Here is a 16,404-nt window from a genome sequence, read left to right on the forward strand (position 1 = left end):
TTTGTGTTTCATGTCTAATGTATGTTTCCTTTTGTGATTTGCACTCTATCATGCCTGTTAAATACTGTGAACTTTATTATTGAGTGGTTAATAACGTGGATTGAGAAAAAATGACGTCTCACGTTCAAATCTGAGTAGAAGCAATAACACTAGTTGAATTTATTCATATATATCCCAGCTTCAAAGAACACTATTTTCTTACCACATGGACCTGGCCATCTCCGAGACATCGGTCCGCAGATCGCAACGGGATGATGGAAGCAGCCAGTTCACAACATGTCAACACTGAATAGTTCGATTAGTTCCTCAGTAATACCCTTGTGATGAATGTATATGTTTCACTTGCCTCTGGGCAAAGACTAACTTGCTATGTCAGACTTGGACTCTTCAAAATTGTCAATAGATGTTTGACGGATCCTTCAAAAGTTGCATATTTTTGAAGAATCCGACATGAGTTCAGTAACATAGTCCTAAAAATATTGGTGTTCCATCATCTTGTACTAATCAGGGAACAAGTATTAGCAAATTCAGTAATTTTTTCGTATCTACACATTACAAAAGCCACTTGACTTCTCAACCATAGCAACAAAAATGTATAGACTGCTATACAAAAGACAGAAAGTACTTAATTAACAATCAATTTCGTCTATAGTTGAGTTGGTTGACAACTTACTAAATATGTGTTCTCTGAAGGTAAAACTCAAGCCGACTCTCCTCAAAGGAATACTCTATCTCCTCCTTCACATGGGTGTTTTCAACGAGCTTCGAATTGTAAGGTGTAACAACAGCAGGACCTGGTGTTGTCGTCTGCATTGGAACAGATACGGTTGAGGGAGTAGAAGGCACGGGAATCGGCATTGCTTTAGAAGGAGTTCTGTACTCTTCTTCATAAGTAGAAATTGACTTTACAGGAGTGGAGACTGGTGTAGTATGGTTACTAAGCGGGGTCTTTATCATCGTTTCATTATGTTTTCTGTTCATATCTCCCAAGATATTTGTTGCATTGGACTTGGAAGAACCTTTAGAAGAAATGGGTGAGAAAGGCTTCCGCATTACTGCTGTCTCGACTTCTGAACCATTTAGTGCACTGATGAGCTGCTTTTTCGAAGGAAGTTCATCTATACCCAAACCTCCTCTCCTCCCTAAGCAAAGAAGCATAACAAGATTAAATTGAAAAAGGGGCAGAACATCTTGAATTCTTTAATATGAAAAAAAGAAAGCTAGTTAGAATTCACAAACAGCGTATGCATCTGGACAAAAGATGAATGTCAAGACTTTTTCCTCGGGCCGAATTGCCAGAAGAATGAGTTCTAACAAGTATTTCAAGAGAGGTGAGGAGAAGATTACCTGTTGATAAAGCTCTAAATCCATCATCAGTAGGATGATTAAATTGGTCAAGTTGATGAAAGCGCTCAGACTTCTTTGCTTGACGTGTGTTTGGGGTAGCTTTAGTGGAATAAGGGAGTTCAGTTTTACAAGTTTGCTGCATTGTTCCTCCAAGTGAAAGCCTTCTATTGCTCGGAGCACCACCGCATGACAATTTAGGACCTTTTTTGGCACTTTGGTTCTTCATAGGGCTGGGTTTTGAGCCATAAAGAGACTCTTGTTCTGCCATTAACTGTCCCTGAAGTTTCTTCTGGTCCTGAGATAAGATGAATCACGTGCTAGTTAATGGCTTCCCGCAATAGAAAAGATATAAAGTCAACCAAAAGCCAGTTGAGAGTTCATACCCTTTGCTTCTTACGTTCTAGCTCCTTTTCTTCACGCAAGATGGTATACTCTTCAAGCATAGAAAGGAGAGGAATCTAACAAAAAGAAACAACCACTTTAGAGACATCTACACGTATGGAACCTTAGACCTCAACATTATAATATCTTAAAACGTAAGATACGAAATGCTTACACCATCATACGAGAATTGAGTTCCTCTCTCGTTTTCCCAAGCTTTTGTTTTTGAGGCCAATGCCTCCACCATTGCTGTTGAACAACATTAATTTATTTCATTCATTCGCCACTAAATATCACTCTCTAACCTTTATATGGAACAAATATGCATTATCAAAAGGAAAGGAAATTATTAGAAACCTGGAAGTTTATTAACCAAAGCACGAGCTTTCTCAGCACGCTTTAGAGTTAGGTGGGTGCCTCGTCCAGCATTGTAGCGATTTTCGTCCTAGATAATAAATCAAGGTACTGAATAAGCATTTAGGCCTAATTCATGGAACATGCAAATGCTAGTTGAAAGAAAAACAAACCCTGTTATACTCCTCAAGCCAACACTCCTCCTCACATGCAGCGATCCATTTCTCGACTCTGTCTAGAATGTCTTTCCTGCTAAAAGCTTCCTCTTTAACTTGAGCTATTTGGAGTTCAATTTGTTCAAGGACAGCATCAGCATCATCGACAGCTCCTTTCAGAGATATGAACAAAGAAGAGCATATAACTGATCTCATAACAAGGATGTAGTAATCGATTGAATTTCTACGTGATTACTACTGAAATACCAGATTCAATAGCTTCAATAGCTATATTCAATGCACTGTCTGAATCACCAACCATATGTGTTTTTCTGTAGATCTCCTCTAGTTCTGACTTCTTCTTCAGAACAAGCTCCTTCATTTTGCTTGCTTTCAATTCTTCCAAACGGCCCACTTCTTCTTCAACCTTGATAGTAAAAGATCCATTATATTCAGCCCCAAAGTAGAATTTCAAAGTCAAGCAGAATGATTACAAAGATACTTTTTTTTTTTTGAACATGGTAACTTTGATTACAAAGATACTATACTCACATAAGTAATGAATTCCATAGACAACATGTTAGGCTCTGTTATCTCATGTTCTTTGGCAGCAATTTTACATGTGACATTCTGAAATAACTGTTGCTCTTCAATAGGTGTATCCATCAAGTTCCATAGTTCCAACATGGACGTAGTAAGATCTTGCAGCTGCAAAATCCGGAAGGTCATCAATGTCTAAAGAGTGAACAAAACGCTACGTAATTCAAGAAGGATTTACTCAACCGCATACCCGTTGCATCCTTTGTAACTTAACTTCTTGTAGTCTTTGTATTGTAGCTGCTAAATTTTGGATGGTATCATTACAAATGTTCTTAGCTTCTTCTGATTCCCCAAAACTTGGATCAACCTCATTGATAGTATGTTCAAAATCCATGCCAAGAACCGAGCATAGTGATTTTAAAGTACCCAAGTGACCCAGAACCAGTTTCAAACGTTCACTCTGCCAAAAAGAGAGGAAATAGTCTAAGTCAAAGGACAGGGTCGGAGAACATTGGGCTTGATGCCACAGAAAAATTGTTAACCTTATCTTTTTGAAGGGCATGAAGTTCCGTATGAAATTCTTCGAGCTTTCGTAATGATAAATCACTTTCATCCACGACCAAGCTTGCAGAAGTAATCCTAGAGATTTCATTCTTAATCATCTGTATCTGCTTGAAAACTTCAATGAATTGATTCTTTCTGTCAGATTTCCTCTTCCGCATCTCCTCAAGTTCTGGAAGAACAGCCCTAAGTTCCGCCTTCAAACCTCCTTGGCTCTTGTCAGACTGAATACAAGATATTCATTAAATAAATCCTTACCTGATCTAGTGGAAGGTAAATGCAAACCTTACTTCAAATATGTATATGTAGAGCATTCAAATTCAACTTTTTCTGTATATTCTAGAATATAAGAGGAGCCTGGCTTGGTGATCTTAATAGTTGATACTTTTGCAAGAATAAAGTCGACCTCCACTAGTGCAATACAATTTGTTTTTTTATTTAAAGATAAGGTCACTGTGATATGACTATCTCATACAACAAGCACGCATTGAAACTGTAAAGGTAATTGACTACATCATTACTAACCTGTTTCATATGCACTGGTCGCTCCCCCATTGCTGAACAGATAGCTGCAAGCTCTGCTTCAGAATCAGCAATCGCCTGCCTTAGTTGAGCTCTGCTTTTGTTTGCTTGGTCCACTTTACGTCTGTACACTTCGAGACATTCTCTTTCGATCTCAAATAGCATTCTGTCCCTTTCAGTGTCACACTCCCCAACTTCATCCCATATAATCTTTAAAAACAAAAAGGCAAAAGAATTAAACAATGGATATGCTATCAGTTATCCATCATGAAATAACCAAGAAGACAACATATGACAAGTAAAAAACGATATAATTATAAACATGCTAGTGGCATTATATTCATGAAAATTACCTGCAGTTCATGTAGCAACAACCCACATGTTGTTTCTGTTTGCAGGAGTGGATCATTTTGAGGAGTTGACATATCAAAGATACTTCAACTGCCAATTGAGAGTAATTCTAACAAGATTATCTTCGACGAAACAATGTATAATCTGAAATCAAGGTGAGCAATTTCACTCGTCATCAACTGTAACATTAGTCATAAACAGTACTGCAGCCTGGAATGTAAAGAAGCAATTATAATGATAAATGACCAAAGAAGTGACAAAATTATAATATCCTTCTAATGTCTTATCTTCAAAAGAGCATGCGTGGTCCCAATATTTTTCACCTAAGATACAATTTCAACAGATATAACTCTCCTAAATCCTTTTTAAAAAATATTAGGAGAGTTAAAGGCAAGTCTATAATCTACAGAATTCTTTTAAGTTCTTGAAATATCAAACATCTACTTCTTAAACTTATTAAAATTAACTAAGTGCTCACTTGAACAAGCTAATCAAATGCTTAGATTTCAGATCGCCAAAAATTGGAACTGCCATTGGGTTATCACAATGATTTTTCAAATTTTAAGCTATATTCAACTCTGTAATTAAATAATCATTTCTTAAGTTCTAGAGATATCACATGAGTATCTATTCCTTTAACTTATTAAATTAGTTAAGTGCTCAGTGCTCACTTGATCAAACTGATCAAATGCTTAATTTTCAGATTGCCAAAACTTGAAACTTGAAACTTGTCTTTGGATAATCAAAAGGATTCTTCAAATGACTTAAAGACTACTAATTTCATATCAAGTACTGCAACAGCTTTTCTGACCTTAAGGCTTAATCTATCCTTTTATTAAGTGAAATTCGTATTCATGGGTCATTAACACATTTAAACAAATGGAAAAATTGTGTGTTAAATTATCAAAAAATTGTGGAGAAAAAATTGTGGAGACACTGCTCTGAAATCCAAACTTCATACTTCAGAACTGAAAATGAGTACTGAAAAATCATAGACAATCATAGCATTACAGCTTGTATAGCCTTTGTTTAATTATTTTTCCTTTTCTTAATGATATGCACGTTAGTAGGCCGTTAACAAGCTGTGGATACACAGCTTGAGAATTCATAATTCGCACTTGAGCAATGAAGACAGATAGACAACACCACTAGCTCTACAACTTTTTTTTTCCTAAAGTGAAATGCATATTAATAGGCCAGTAGAACATCAAAACAATTGAAAAAATGCTAACAAAATTGTGTAAAAACTGTGGAGACACAGCTTGAGAATTCATAATTCGTACTTGAGCAATGAAAACATGTGGACAAGGCAATAGCTCTACAACTTTTTTTTCTAAAGTGAAATGCATATTAATAGGCCATAAACACATCGAAACAATTGAAAAAAGGTACAGAACTGTGTAAAAACTGTGGAGACACAGCTTGAGAATTCATAATTCGTACTTGAGCAATTAAAACACATAGACAAGGCAATAGCTCTACAACTTCTTTTTTTCAAAACTAAAATGCACATTAAAAGGCCAGTAGCACATCAAAACAACTGAAAAAAATGCTTACAAAATTATGTAATAACTGTGGAGACACAGCTTGAGAATTCATAATTCATACTTGAGTAATGAAAACTCATAGACAACGGCGATTGCTCTACAACATTTTTTTCTAAAGTAAAATGCATATTAATAGGCCGTAAAACACATCGAAACAACTCAAAAAAAGTACAAAACTGTGTAAAAACAGCTTAAGAATTCATAATTCGTACTTGAGCAACGAAAACTTCGTAGACGACGGCGATAGCTCTATAAATTTTTTTTACTAAAGTAAAATGCATATTAATAGGCCATAAAACACATCGAAACAACTGAAAAAAGGTACAAAACTGTGTAAAAACGGCTTGAGAATTCATAATTCTTACTTGAGCAATGAAAACTCATAGACGACAGCGATAGCTCAACAACTTTTTTCTCTAAAGTGAAATGCATACAAATAGGCCATAAACACATCGAAACAAACGAAAAAAACCGTACAAAATTGTGGAGACAAAGCTCCGAAATTCATAATTCGTAACTTCAGCACTGAAAATGATTTGAAAAAAAAATAATAAAAAAGCGAGAAAAAGGAAAACTCACAACAGTATATTCTCGCCGGAAAAAGAGAAACCGCCGGAGGAGTTTCCGGCAGCGGAGAGAGATGATGAGCTTGGCTTCAACAAGTAATTTTGAAATTTGAATTTGGGGGTTTCCCTTATTTGGCGTCAATTATTAAATGCGAAATGAATAATAATGGAAAGAATAAATAAGAATGGATATTGTGGAACTGGGCTTTATGGGTGAGAAATCCACAAAAACCAAAATGTTTTTCTTGGGCCTTGGCTATGGAGTTGGGGCCCAACCTAGCCCAATTAAGTAGTTACCGTAGACCATCATCTCAGTTTACGTAACACTATTTAAATTGGAGAAACTACATAATTACATAGTCCACTATCATATATACTATTATTACTATATTTTCAAAATATTATAAATTTATCACTAATCAAGAGTTTCCTACCACACACGGAGAGAAATACACCTAGATACATGTGTTATTTGCTATTAGATGTACACAAAAATAGGAAGAGAGTAAAGCAAGCGGATGTGTTATCTCAAATACATGTAAATTTCACTTAATACATGTGTCTGACATACTAGATTTATAAAAGAGTGTCGAGCGAGGTTTGTTAATGTGTTCCAAATACATGCAAAATCTATGTATGTATCAAGGATACCAGATACGTAGAAAAGCGTCGAGCGAAATTTGTTATGTATCTCAAATACACGTGAATCCGCTTAAACACCGTGTATTTCAAACAAATTACACTGATTTTGACCATGTGGATCCTAAGACACGTGTATCTAAATGTATCTTGACGCACCAAAATCTAATAAGATACATAATATTGCAAACTAGATTATAATCATTTCATTAAGAAGAAAATGAAAATTCTTAAAGTTAAAAAAGTTGCCTCTTCCTTTTTGTGATACCTTAATTAAATATACTCCTTTTCATTCGAGAATTAGCCACATTAAAATTTTTTTTATGGGAATAACAATAACTTACCCAATGCAATATTATTACCAAGAGAGAATAGTGTGCAATAAAATCCCGAACTAACAAACTTTTAGAGTATCCGACACACATTAACATTTTCTAAGAGTCAAGTAACATAGTCAGAAGGAAAATGATACCCAGTAGCGAATGACGAAGGGCTAAAGCGGGTCATAACAATCTCAACAATGTATTAACTGAGCTATTTCTCCGATTTATCTATCAAAAAATTCAGACGTTATAGATTGTTCGTCTCAGGTGTCTACCTTACAGACACAAAGAACTAGTTGCAGATGGATCGAAAGTAAAATTATGTCAATGTCTAGAGTAGCAACAACAGTTGATCGATGAATGATGCAACAAACAAGTCATGTGTGGCTCATTCATGAACCTGTCTATTAGGACATTGGGTCACTGTTGTGCCATCCTTTGGTGCATGGCGGTATGGTCATGAACTCGTCAAATTCTTTGACATGAACATCGCAGCATTTCCACTGCAAATTCATTGGACAACCAGAAAACATGAGATTCTCGATAGTGCTCTTTGAGTTTTTATGAACACAGAAAATATCACAGAAGCATAACTTGGCACCAAAGAGATTTAACAAGATCAGTATCAATATATCAACTTACTCCTTTCATCCGGTCATGGAAGATAGCGGGGCCGGGATGGTAACTACAAGCAGTGTCGTGATTTTCCTTTTCTGTAAAGGTCTTACCGCAGCTCTTGTTTTTACAAATTTGGGGCTCATTTATATCAATTTTCTTTTTCACTGGAGCTGGATGGTCTTGCTGTATAACTGTATTGCTCTCAGAAGGTAGAGATGTTACTGTATTTGATGCTTTTGGAATTGCTTTTCTGGGTTGTGAACCTTAAATGAAACATGATAGCACGAGAACTGATCAGAGTCGGCACTACAAGCAAAAGAGTCTCTAAAATGGGAGTAGAAAAAGGCAGAGTGAAAATGAAAACACACTTTTTCCTCGTTATTAACCTACTAGGAAGTCACAACTGAGAAGGTTGAGTTCAGCATCTATAGAATGAACAGCCTCCCCTGCTACCTTTCAGCTTTGCTAAACTCAACTAGAAGTCTAGAATTGTCCTAGTCTTCCAAAGTATAATGTTAGATGAAGTTAGAAAATGGAAGACTTTACCATGATCAGAACAAAAGAATCCCTGGTGGCATCTAGAACAGGCTTCTTTCGGTGATGCATTGGTCATAGGAGCTGGCACACGCACCGGCACAGGAACTGCTTTATTTTTGGTAGCAGATGGTGTTGCGATCACTGGTTTTTCTGTTGTGTGCTTTCCTGTCTTACACCTGCAAGAATGAACTTCAATGTTACAAATAGACACAAAACAAATTACATGTTTTAGCTCGAAATTAGTAATCTCGGGTAAGGTTCCATTTCATCTCAGTCAAACAAATCAAGCAAATTATGAAGAGAAAAAAAGAGGGCAGTCCACAGCATCCATTCAGGGTCCGGGGCGGGTCGCATCACAAGCAAACTATAGTAGTGTTCCATAAATCTTTCTAAACTAGAGATAAGGAACAAGGATTGACCAGGTAGTCAATATCTTCCCTACCGAGAACGTGGTTTCCTCATTACCTATCCAAAAGAAAAAGTATGTTCTTCTCTCATTGTTTGGAAGAATAAGGTGATAAAAGGAACCACTAGTCTGTGACAGAGACGGAAACGAGTTTTTTCTTGATCACTTAAGAAGGAAAGTGGAGGCAATAAAGATTAATAAATGACCCTGTAACATACCTCCTTAAACTATTGAAAGTGACAATGCAGGGCAAAAGCTCCCTGCATATTCCACCATAACATCCCCTGAATCTCGAAAAGCAACAAAGGGTTTTCTAATTTCCCATATTTGGTTGGTCAAAATATTTTGGAGAACATTTTCTCTAGGAAAACAAGTTCCTTAAAATGAGAAAATAACTACCCTGATGAAAGTGAGGGAAAACAAGTTCATAAGGTACATTCCAAGTTTGTTGTCTCCTTTCCAAATTCCAACCACCAACGCCCCCAACCCCCACCTCTTGACCATACCAATCCACGCCATCCCCTGAACCCCTACTCCTCACCTCATCCTACCCCCATAGAGGTTTGCTAGATTACATATAAATGCTCTTGGGAAAATATTTTCTATTTACTTCCTAAACACTAGAAAATAAGTTAGAAACCCACTTATTTTTCAAGAAAATATTTTCCTTTATACCAAACGCACTCAAAGAAAATGAAAAGTCGATACAAAATTGACAACTAATCTTCAACTAGAAGTGTCTGAAATGCTTCCAGCTCGGCTATCATTATAAAGCAATGAGTTTCAGTAATAAAATAACATATTATTATGTAAGATAGTCATTTCAATCTATTCATCTTACAAATTCAACTCCAAAAAGTACTTCTCTGACCATGTTCATTTATTGGATTCTCCAAATATTGTGTCCACTTTCAAAAAAGAGATGTTTTTTCTAACACGCCTCCAGACTTCAATTTGTTACCTCTCACTCGCGCAGACATCAAGTAACTCTGCCCATCAAGGTTTAAAGTAGGAACTGCTAGGGAAATGTTGTAAATTGACTGCATGGATAATCCCAGCAGTCGTTTGTAACTTTGGGTTGGTACCTTCTTGGTATAGTGAATAAACCTTTACCTTATAAAAAAAAAGGTCTTAAGTAGGAACAATTCACCTAGTATCACGTCAGTTGGATATAACATGTAATATATGATACATGCGATAGATGATAATATACCACCTCAGAGAGGATGATCTGTAAACAATTTCTAGTCCAATGATCTGATTGTCACCTATAGCCATATTTAAATCTTCACTAATACTTCAAGGGGAGTTAACCAGTTTCAACAGATTCTACCAAACAGGTTTAGTACTATATCTGGCACAAAAGTTTCAAGTAAAATAAGGAAACGTAAGTTACCCACCCAGGAATTTCAAGAAATAAACTGAAATCATGACTTTTTTTCTTGCAACAACTCCACTGCTTCATTCCATCATGAAATAAAGGCTGCAAACATGAACTTTGATGATTAGCTGGGTGTTTTACAAGCTATGGTATCTGGAATGCAAGATAGGAAATCAGACAATTTATTTTACTTACACCCTGATGCCAAGAGATCCAGCAAGTGCATTCACGTCCAGAACGGTCCGTGCAAAAGAAAAACAAACATGTCAACAGATGTTTAGAAGGTAAGGCATAACTAGTGTCCAACTGAATGGGAATGCAACATTAATCTAATACTTAAGATGACAATTATATAGTCTCAGTAGATTCCTGCCTTAGTCTTTATATACCAAGTGACAACCACATTTTTACATGTATCTGCAGTAAATTCACCAGACACTGTGTTGACAGTCTTTTCTGATCTGTAAGCAAAAGGACAATCTGCTGATTCTTGATAAAGTAAACAGGGTTTTGTCAGGTGACAAGATTGCTTGGATATTAGTCAGATGTTACATTCTATAGCTATATATGTGAATACTGAATACATGAAGCTATTCCAGCTCAAGTTCTAACCTATGTCGTTTAAACTGACAAAAGAGCAAGAAGTGAGGATAAGAAGAACCCACATTCCTAAAGAGATATTCATGCTGAAGTTTATAGAGATTAACACTGGATTGAATATATGAACCTATTCCAGCTCAAATTCTATACCCGTGTACTTTAAGCTAACAGAACAGCAAGAACGGTAAAAGCAAACAAATCCCATATCCCAAAAAGGGATTTTCACAATGAAGTTTCAAGAGATTTTCACTGAAGTTTATGCACAATACATGAACCTACTCCAGCTCAAACTCTATACACACGTCATTTAAGCTATCAGAACAGCAAGAATGGTAAAAGCAAACAATCCTGACATCCCAAAAAGGGATTATTCACAATGAACTTTCAACAGATTATCACTGAAGTGGATGCAAAATACATGAACCTACTCCAGCTCAAACTCTATACCCATGTCATTTAAGCTATCAGAACAACAAGAATGGTAAAAGCAAACTAACCCCACATCCCAAAAAGGGATTTTAACAATGAAGTTTCAAGAGATTAACACTAAAGTGAATACAACGCATCAACCAACAAATAAAGAAGCAATTGAATCAGAAAGATTAAAAGGGGAGCGAGACAAACGGATTCGTGATAAGTGCATGAGCCTTCAGGATTATCATCCTCAGTGAAGGTAGCGTTACAACCGATCCTCTGACATCGAAGTCTCTCCATTGCTGATTCTCTAGAAAACTACTGTAACTCTGACACTGGAAAAAGTTGATTGCAAAGTCTTTACAAATTCTTTTCTTTTTCCCCAAACTTATTTCTTGGAATCTGGGCTTTCCCAATACTATCTTGGCCCATCTTAGTGTTTTTCTTTCTTAGTGAAGGCAAAAATTTAGAGTCGGAGCGAGTTGTTCGGATGGTAAGTATTGTTACGAGTTCTAATCGCTAAAACATAGTGACCCTTGTAGGAAGGGTAAAAAAGCCTTTAAAAAATAAAGGTTTGGGGGGCCGTTGGTCAAAGGAAAGGGAAAAGAACGTTAAAAAATAAAAAAAAAAAATTTAGAGTTATAGATAGAAATCTCTGTGGATCATATTTTATTCTGTTTCAATTTATTTATTTTATATTTTTTAATTTGTTTAAAGAACAATATTTATTTTCTATTTTGGTAATATATTTATCAATTTCTCATTCTAATATCCATATTGAAGACCAATTAAATTTGAGTTTGCGTTGAAAAGTTTCACATTAAGATAAAATGCTCCCTGACAAAAGTGATTCTGTATATATCGATAATAGTTAATGCAAATCATATGACATTGTTTAAATTCATAAAATAAAAGGATATATATATAATATTTTAATCAGGAAGTAGCACATTTCAGATTATTTAGTAATTTATTTATTTATATCACATTAAAATAACACACAAATTAATTAAAAAAAATTTAGCCCATGGAGTGAATTATTTTCTCATATGGGTCTCTTTGTTCCTATAGTAAACATCTATAATTTCAACCAATGTTCATCTCAATATGGCCCATGTTTTTGTGAAGAACCAATAAGTAAATAATCATAGGCAACATCCTTGAAGAACCAATTCTTTTTTTAAAACCAAATGAAATGAACTCAAAGTCTTAGTTTTTGTAATCCAAGCTTGAGTCAATAAGAAATTGCTCTGGTTTAAAATTCTCCATATCAATCATTTTATTTGAAAAGGTTTTTAGAACAACTTTACGAGGAAAGTTGTCAATAATGTTTACATTAGAATTGGATGTCTGTATCAGAGTAGACTATCTACATCACATTTATTAAGTGCAAAATGAGGTGTTGGACTGGATTAACACAAACTAAAATCAATTTAAAACAAGAAAGATTCAGAAACTATATATTTCAAAAAGTATTTACAAGTCATTAGAATTATCAGAAATGATAATTTTTGGACTGGATGATCTACCTCACTGAAAAACAGCAAGTCTCTTATACCAATGAACTTAAAACAGTGAGAAAATCTGCTATCAACTTCTGCCATCAACGTCGAACCCAGCTCCAGTCCAACCAGGTCCTTGTGAACCGCGGCCTTTGGGAATTATACCGATTCCTTTTCCTCTTCCTTGTAAGTTGATTTTCTTCTTAGCTCTTGTTTCATCAAGAGAGTGCGATGGGTTTTGTCCATTTTCTGCTGCACCATTTCTAGCATTTCCTTCTTTCAATGTATTTCCAGATGATCTGCTCGACGATTCTTGTGTATCCTTTACTGAGGAAACATCTTGAGCCATAATGTTTTGTACAGATCCCACAGGACTTTGGTCCTGAGACCACACATGGGCATAGGTTAGGAAGTCATATTAAGCACGGAATGAAACAAGCATTATATCACCGCAGTGTGCTATTTTATCCATATCGTCCAAATAAGATTCAAAAGTAGAAAAAGAGCAATACAAGAAACTCTACGATTCATATCCTTGATCGCCAAAACTTTCAGTCAAACAATAATCTTTTTAGTTTCTAGTTTAGGTATATGTTGTAAAATAGCTGTCTGGCATATATTTCTGTTCATACTCATGGAAATCGCTCTCTTTTCACCAAGAGAGTTCAACGCTGCTGTCTTTGCAAAATACAAGATGTGAGACCAAATTACCCAAAATCTGAGAAGTAAGGGGTAAATAGGTGTTTTTTGAGAAACGGATAAGAGGATAGTTCATAAAAACAAATGGACAAGAGGATTGGACGTTCTTTATGCCCAGGTAGTTCGCAGGTGTTTCACTATCTTACAGATCTGTTAGGACCTGTGCTACAGAACAGAATTACAAGTGGGATAGCAATCCACAAGCAGATAAATACTGTAATAAGAGTATGTGCCTGAAAAGGTGGGAAAACATGGAGCTTTCTAAGGTCTATACAGGCAGAGGCATAGTGCAGATTTCAGCCACCAAAAGATATAATTTTATGGCTGTCACAGCACTGCAGTACTGAGGTTAAAATTAATAAGAGTATAGTGACAACAAAGGAAAAGGAGGAGAAAGACGGAAAGACCCATTCGACATTCAATTAGAATTCCGAAATACTTTCCAAATTAAAAACGGAGGTGTTAGTTCTGAGCTGCCAGCAGAATCATATACCAAGTATTCAGCCCCATAACCACGAAAGCTATTTCAAATTGTGAAAGTCAAAGGTGAGATTACCAAATAATGTTTTCCATTTCCCAAATGTTTCTCACCATATTCTCCTTTTGCAAGATTGTTCTATAAGCAATCTTATAATGAATCAACAAGTTGGTTACTGCACATGACTGCTTGTTATGCTGGACATTAGAATTGGTCAAAGACATAATTACTGAGAGAACCAATAACTTAAGACAACAGAAGGTTAACATCAGTTTGTGTACCCCACTCTTTCATGCACAGATAAGGAATGTCCAGAAAGAAATACTATATAACAGAACAAAAAGAGATCCATCTGAAAAAAGAAAAGGATAAAAAGCATCCAGAAACATGCGGAAAACCTAATAGAATTACGAAATGCATACACAATACACAGATATGAAAGAATTCTTACAGAGGCAGTGGATGCTCTACTTGGATTCAAAGCTTCCAGCCGTTTTTTCAGTTCCTCCAATCTAGCAAGCTGACTGTTACTACTTTCCAGAACCTACAAAAGAGAATCTGATTTCAGAAATATTCACACAACCTACTATTAAAAATGTAATAGTACAGAAGAAAAAATACCAGACTATTCAAATCCTCACAAAGCTTTTGCTTAATCGCCTCCTCGTCCTTAACAGCTTGTGATGCTGCTTCCCAAGCCTAGAAGTCATTATCAGTTTTTTGATAAGTAAGCCACATAAGCAATAGACATTTCATTACAATTTCTTAAGCTGAGCACTGTGATTTTGCTGTTCCCGTCTCACGTTAGAGCCTTTTTTTATTTCTCCGTCTGTTTCTTAGACTGTTGAAAACATATTATGGGAGCAAAAACACATTACAAGAGAAATAATGCTCTCATTAGACTGATTATAAAATGACATGGGGTGGTGGGAAATTACTGCATCCCAAAAAAAGGTGACAGGAATGAATCAGCTCATACTTCTAAAAGTTATTATAAACTTCTTCTTCCCACTTCCAATACTAGAAGCCTAAGTTTCCTAATTCAAGGAGGAATAACAGATTTTTGTCAAGGAAAAAAACTCGCAGTCCAACATGAAAACCTAGACTTCCAAATCTTCATTATGAAAGTCAAAGAGAAGACAAAAGATACTCTTTACACCTGTTAATAGAGGTCCCTCCAACCTCACTTTCAGCGCACAAGAATTGACAAATAGCAAAACCAGCTAAATGTGCTTTAGTGCTAAACCACTTTCTCGGAGAAATAGTAGCTGACAGTGACTGACACAAAAAATTTAGACAGCAGGTCACAGTAGATGTTAGATGCTCATTTAAGGTGACAGCCGGTATCTGAGGATAGAAGAGTGATGAGAATAATGCTAGGGTTGTTTAGTGAGTAGTGACTCTAGTCACTCTGTTGCGTACTCCAAAGATATAATATTCCATGAAAATGTGTTTCTATTATCATTCATCCGCTGCCTCTACATTTCCAGCTCATCCTAAATCAACTTCCTAATTCCTCTCATTAATTCCTTCATGCCCTTCATCTTTCTCTTATACTTCTCCTCCTCATCTTTCTCTTATATTTCTCCTCCTCATCTTTCTCCTATCCTTAGGATATCCACAAGGACTTCTAATCCCTCCAGCTACCTCCAAGCAGTGGTGTAGGCAGAACTTTTATAAGCAGTGTCGACATTTAAAGAAAATTGTCTTAAAATCCCAAAAAGAAACAAAAGATAAATAAATTCACCCTCTATTCCAATTTAAATGTCATTTCTTTTTTCAATTTTTTTGTCTCACAAAGAGTGTCTTCTCTATATTTAGTAAGTTTTCTAATTCTACCATTCTAAGTGACAAGTTTAAGACCACAAGATTCAAAAGACTTCACACATTCAAATTTAAGCCTACAAGATTCAAAATTTTCTATTTGTTTCTTAAATAGTGTCAGACAAACTAAGACAACACTTAATAGGAACAGTGGGGTAAATAAAAAGACCAATCCAAACTCTTAGGATAGGTGACCCTACAAAAATTAGGAAAGACTTCCTTAAACTCGTCTTCCTACACTAATTATGTGCCCAAAAGCTAATCCTACTATTGTCCTCAACCTTAAAAGAGATATACCCACAAAAATATTCCCACAGCTTCATGATACTCCTCCATAGACCACACCCAAACGAAGTTACAATGTTTCTAGTCCTCTTGGCAAAAAATTATCCCTTGTAATGGGTCTACTCTTGTATGCCTTTAAGTTCATCTATCTCAGACAAGACCCATGAGATATCAGTACTAATATTTTCTTTAGTGGCACATATGGATATCACACATCCAAGGGAGAGGTATATGTAAAAAAGAAAAGCAATGTTACTGCAAGGCATATGCTTTGACAAAGAGATAATTAACTCTCTTTAATGGTAGAAAAATTGGAATTGGAGCCTTTATTCTGTTGAAACAAAACATAAAGAGAGAGAGAGAGGGGGGGGGGG

At 35.8% G+C, this 16,404-nt stretch overlaps 3 protein-coding genes across 4 annotated transcripts in view; all 3 read right to left on the reverse strand.

The window, feature by feature from the left end:
* Nucleotides 1–465: 465 nt before the first annotated feature.
* On the reverse strand, nt 466–6,481 carry LOC107003072 (65-kDa microtubule-associated protein 3-like). 2 transcript variants are annotated; one of them, XM_015201319.2, is made up of 13 exons: nt 6,338–6,481; nt 4,214–4,355; nt 3,864–4,070; nt 3,320–3,562; nt 3,028–3,237; nt 2,790–2,945; nt 2,505–2,664; nt 2,256–2,410; nt 2,086–2,173; nt 1,904–1,977; nt 1,731–1,805; nt 1,348–1,642; nt 466–1,142 (listed from the first exon to the last, which is right to left on the reverse strand). In XM_015201319.2, exons 2-13 carry the CDS (start codon nt 4,283–4,285, stop codon nt 673–675), a joined length of 2,205 nt encoding a protein of 734 aa, XP_015056805.1. In that variant the 5' UTR covers nt 4,286–4,355; nt 6,338–6,481; the 3' UTR covers nt 466–672. The 2 variants fall into 2 exon arrangements, with proteins under 2 accessions (XP_015056805.1, XP_027768483.1); XM_027912682.1 differs by having other exon boundaries at nt 4,214–4,301; nt 6,338–6,478.
* Nucleotides 6,482–7,376: 895 nt separating this feature from the next.
* On the reverse strand, nt 7,377–11,673 carry LOC107003242 (cysteine and histidine-rich domain-containing protein RAR1). The gene is made up of 6 exons (XM_015201542.2): nt 11,453–11,673; nt 10,424–10,426; nt 10,248–10,330; nt 8,451–8,617; nt 7,929–8,167; nt 7,377–7,789 (listed from the first exon to the last, which is right to left on the reverse strand). The coding sequence occupies exons 1-6, from the start codon at nt 11,540–11,542 to the stop codon at nt 7,694–7,696; spliced, it is 678 nt and encodes a 225-aa protein (XP_015057028.1). The 5' UTR covers nt 11,543–11,673; the 3' UTR covers nt 7,377–7,693.
* Nucleotides 11,674–12,597: 924 nt separating this feature from the next.
* Nucleotides 12,598–16,404, reverse strand: part of LOC107003256 — a 6,909-nt gene continuing 3,102 nt past the window's right edge. Inside the window, exons 5-7 of the mRNA XM_015201558.2 lie at nt 14,543–14,620; nt 14,373–14,465; nt 12,598–13,126 (exon numbers count right to left, since the gene is read on the reverse strand). Coding sequence (XP_015057044.1) covers nt 12,833–13,126; nt 14,373–14,465; nt 14,543–14,620 — 465 coding nt within the window. The 3' untranslated portion in view covers nt 12,598–12,832. The remainder of the gene's footprint in view (nt 13,127–14,372; nt 14,466–14,542; nt 14,621–16,404) is intronic.

This window comes from Solanum pennellii, chromosome 11, assembly GCF_001406875.1.
Source record: "Solanum pennellii chromosome 11, SPENNV200".
NCBI classification, from domain to species: domain Eukaryota; kingdom Viridiplantae; phylum Streptophyta; class Magnoliopsida; order Solanales; family Solanaceae; genus Solanum; species Solanum pennellii.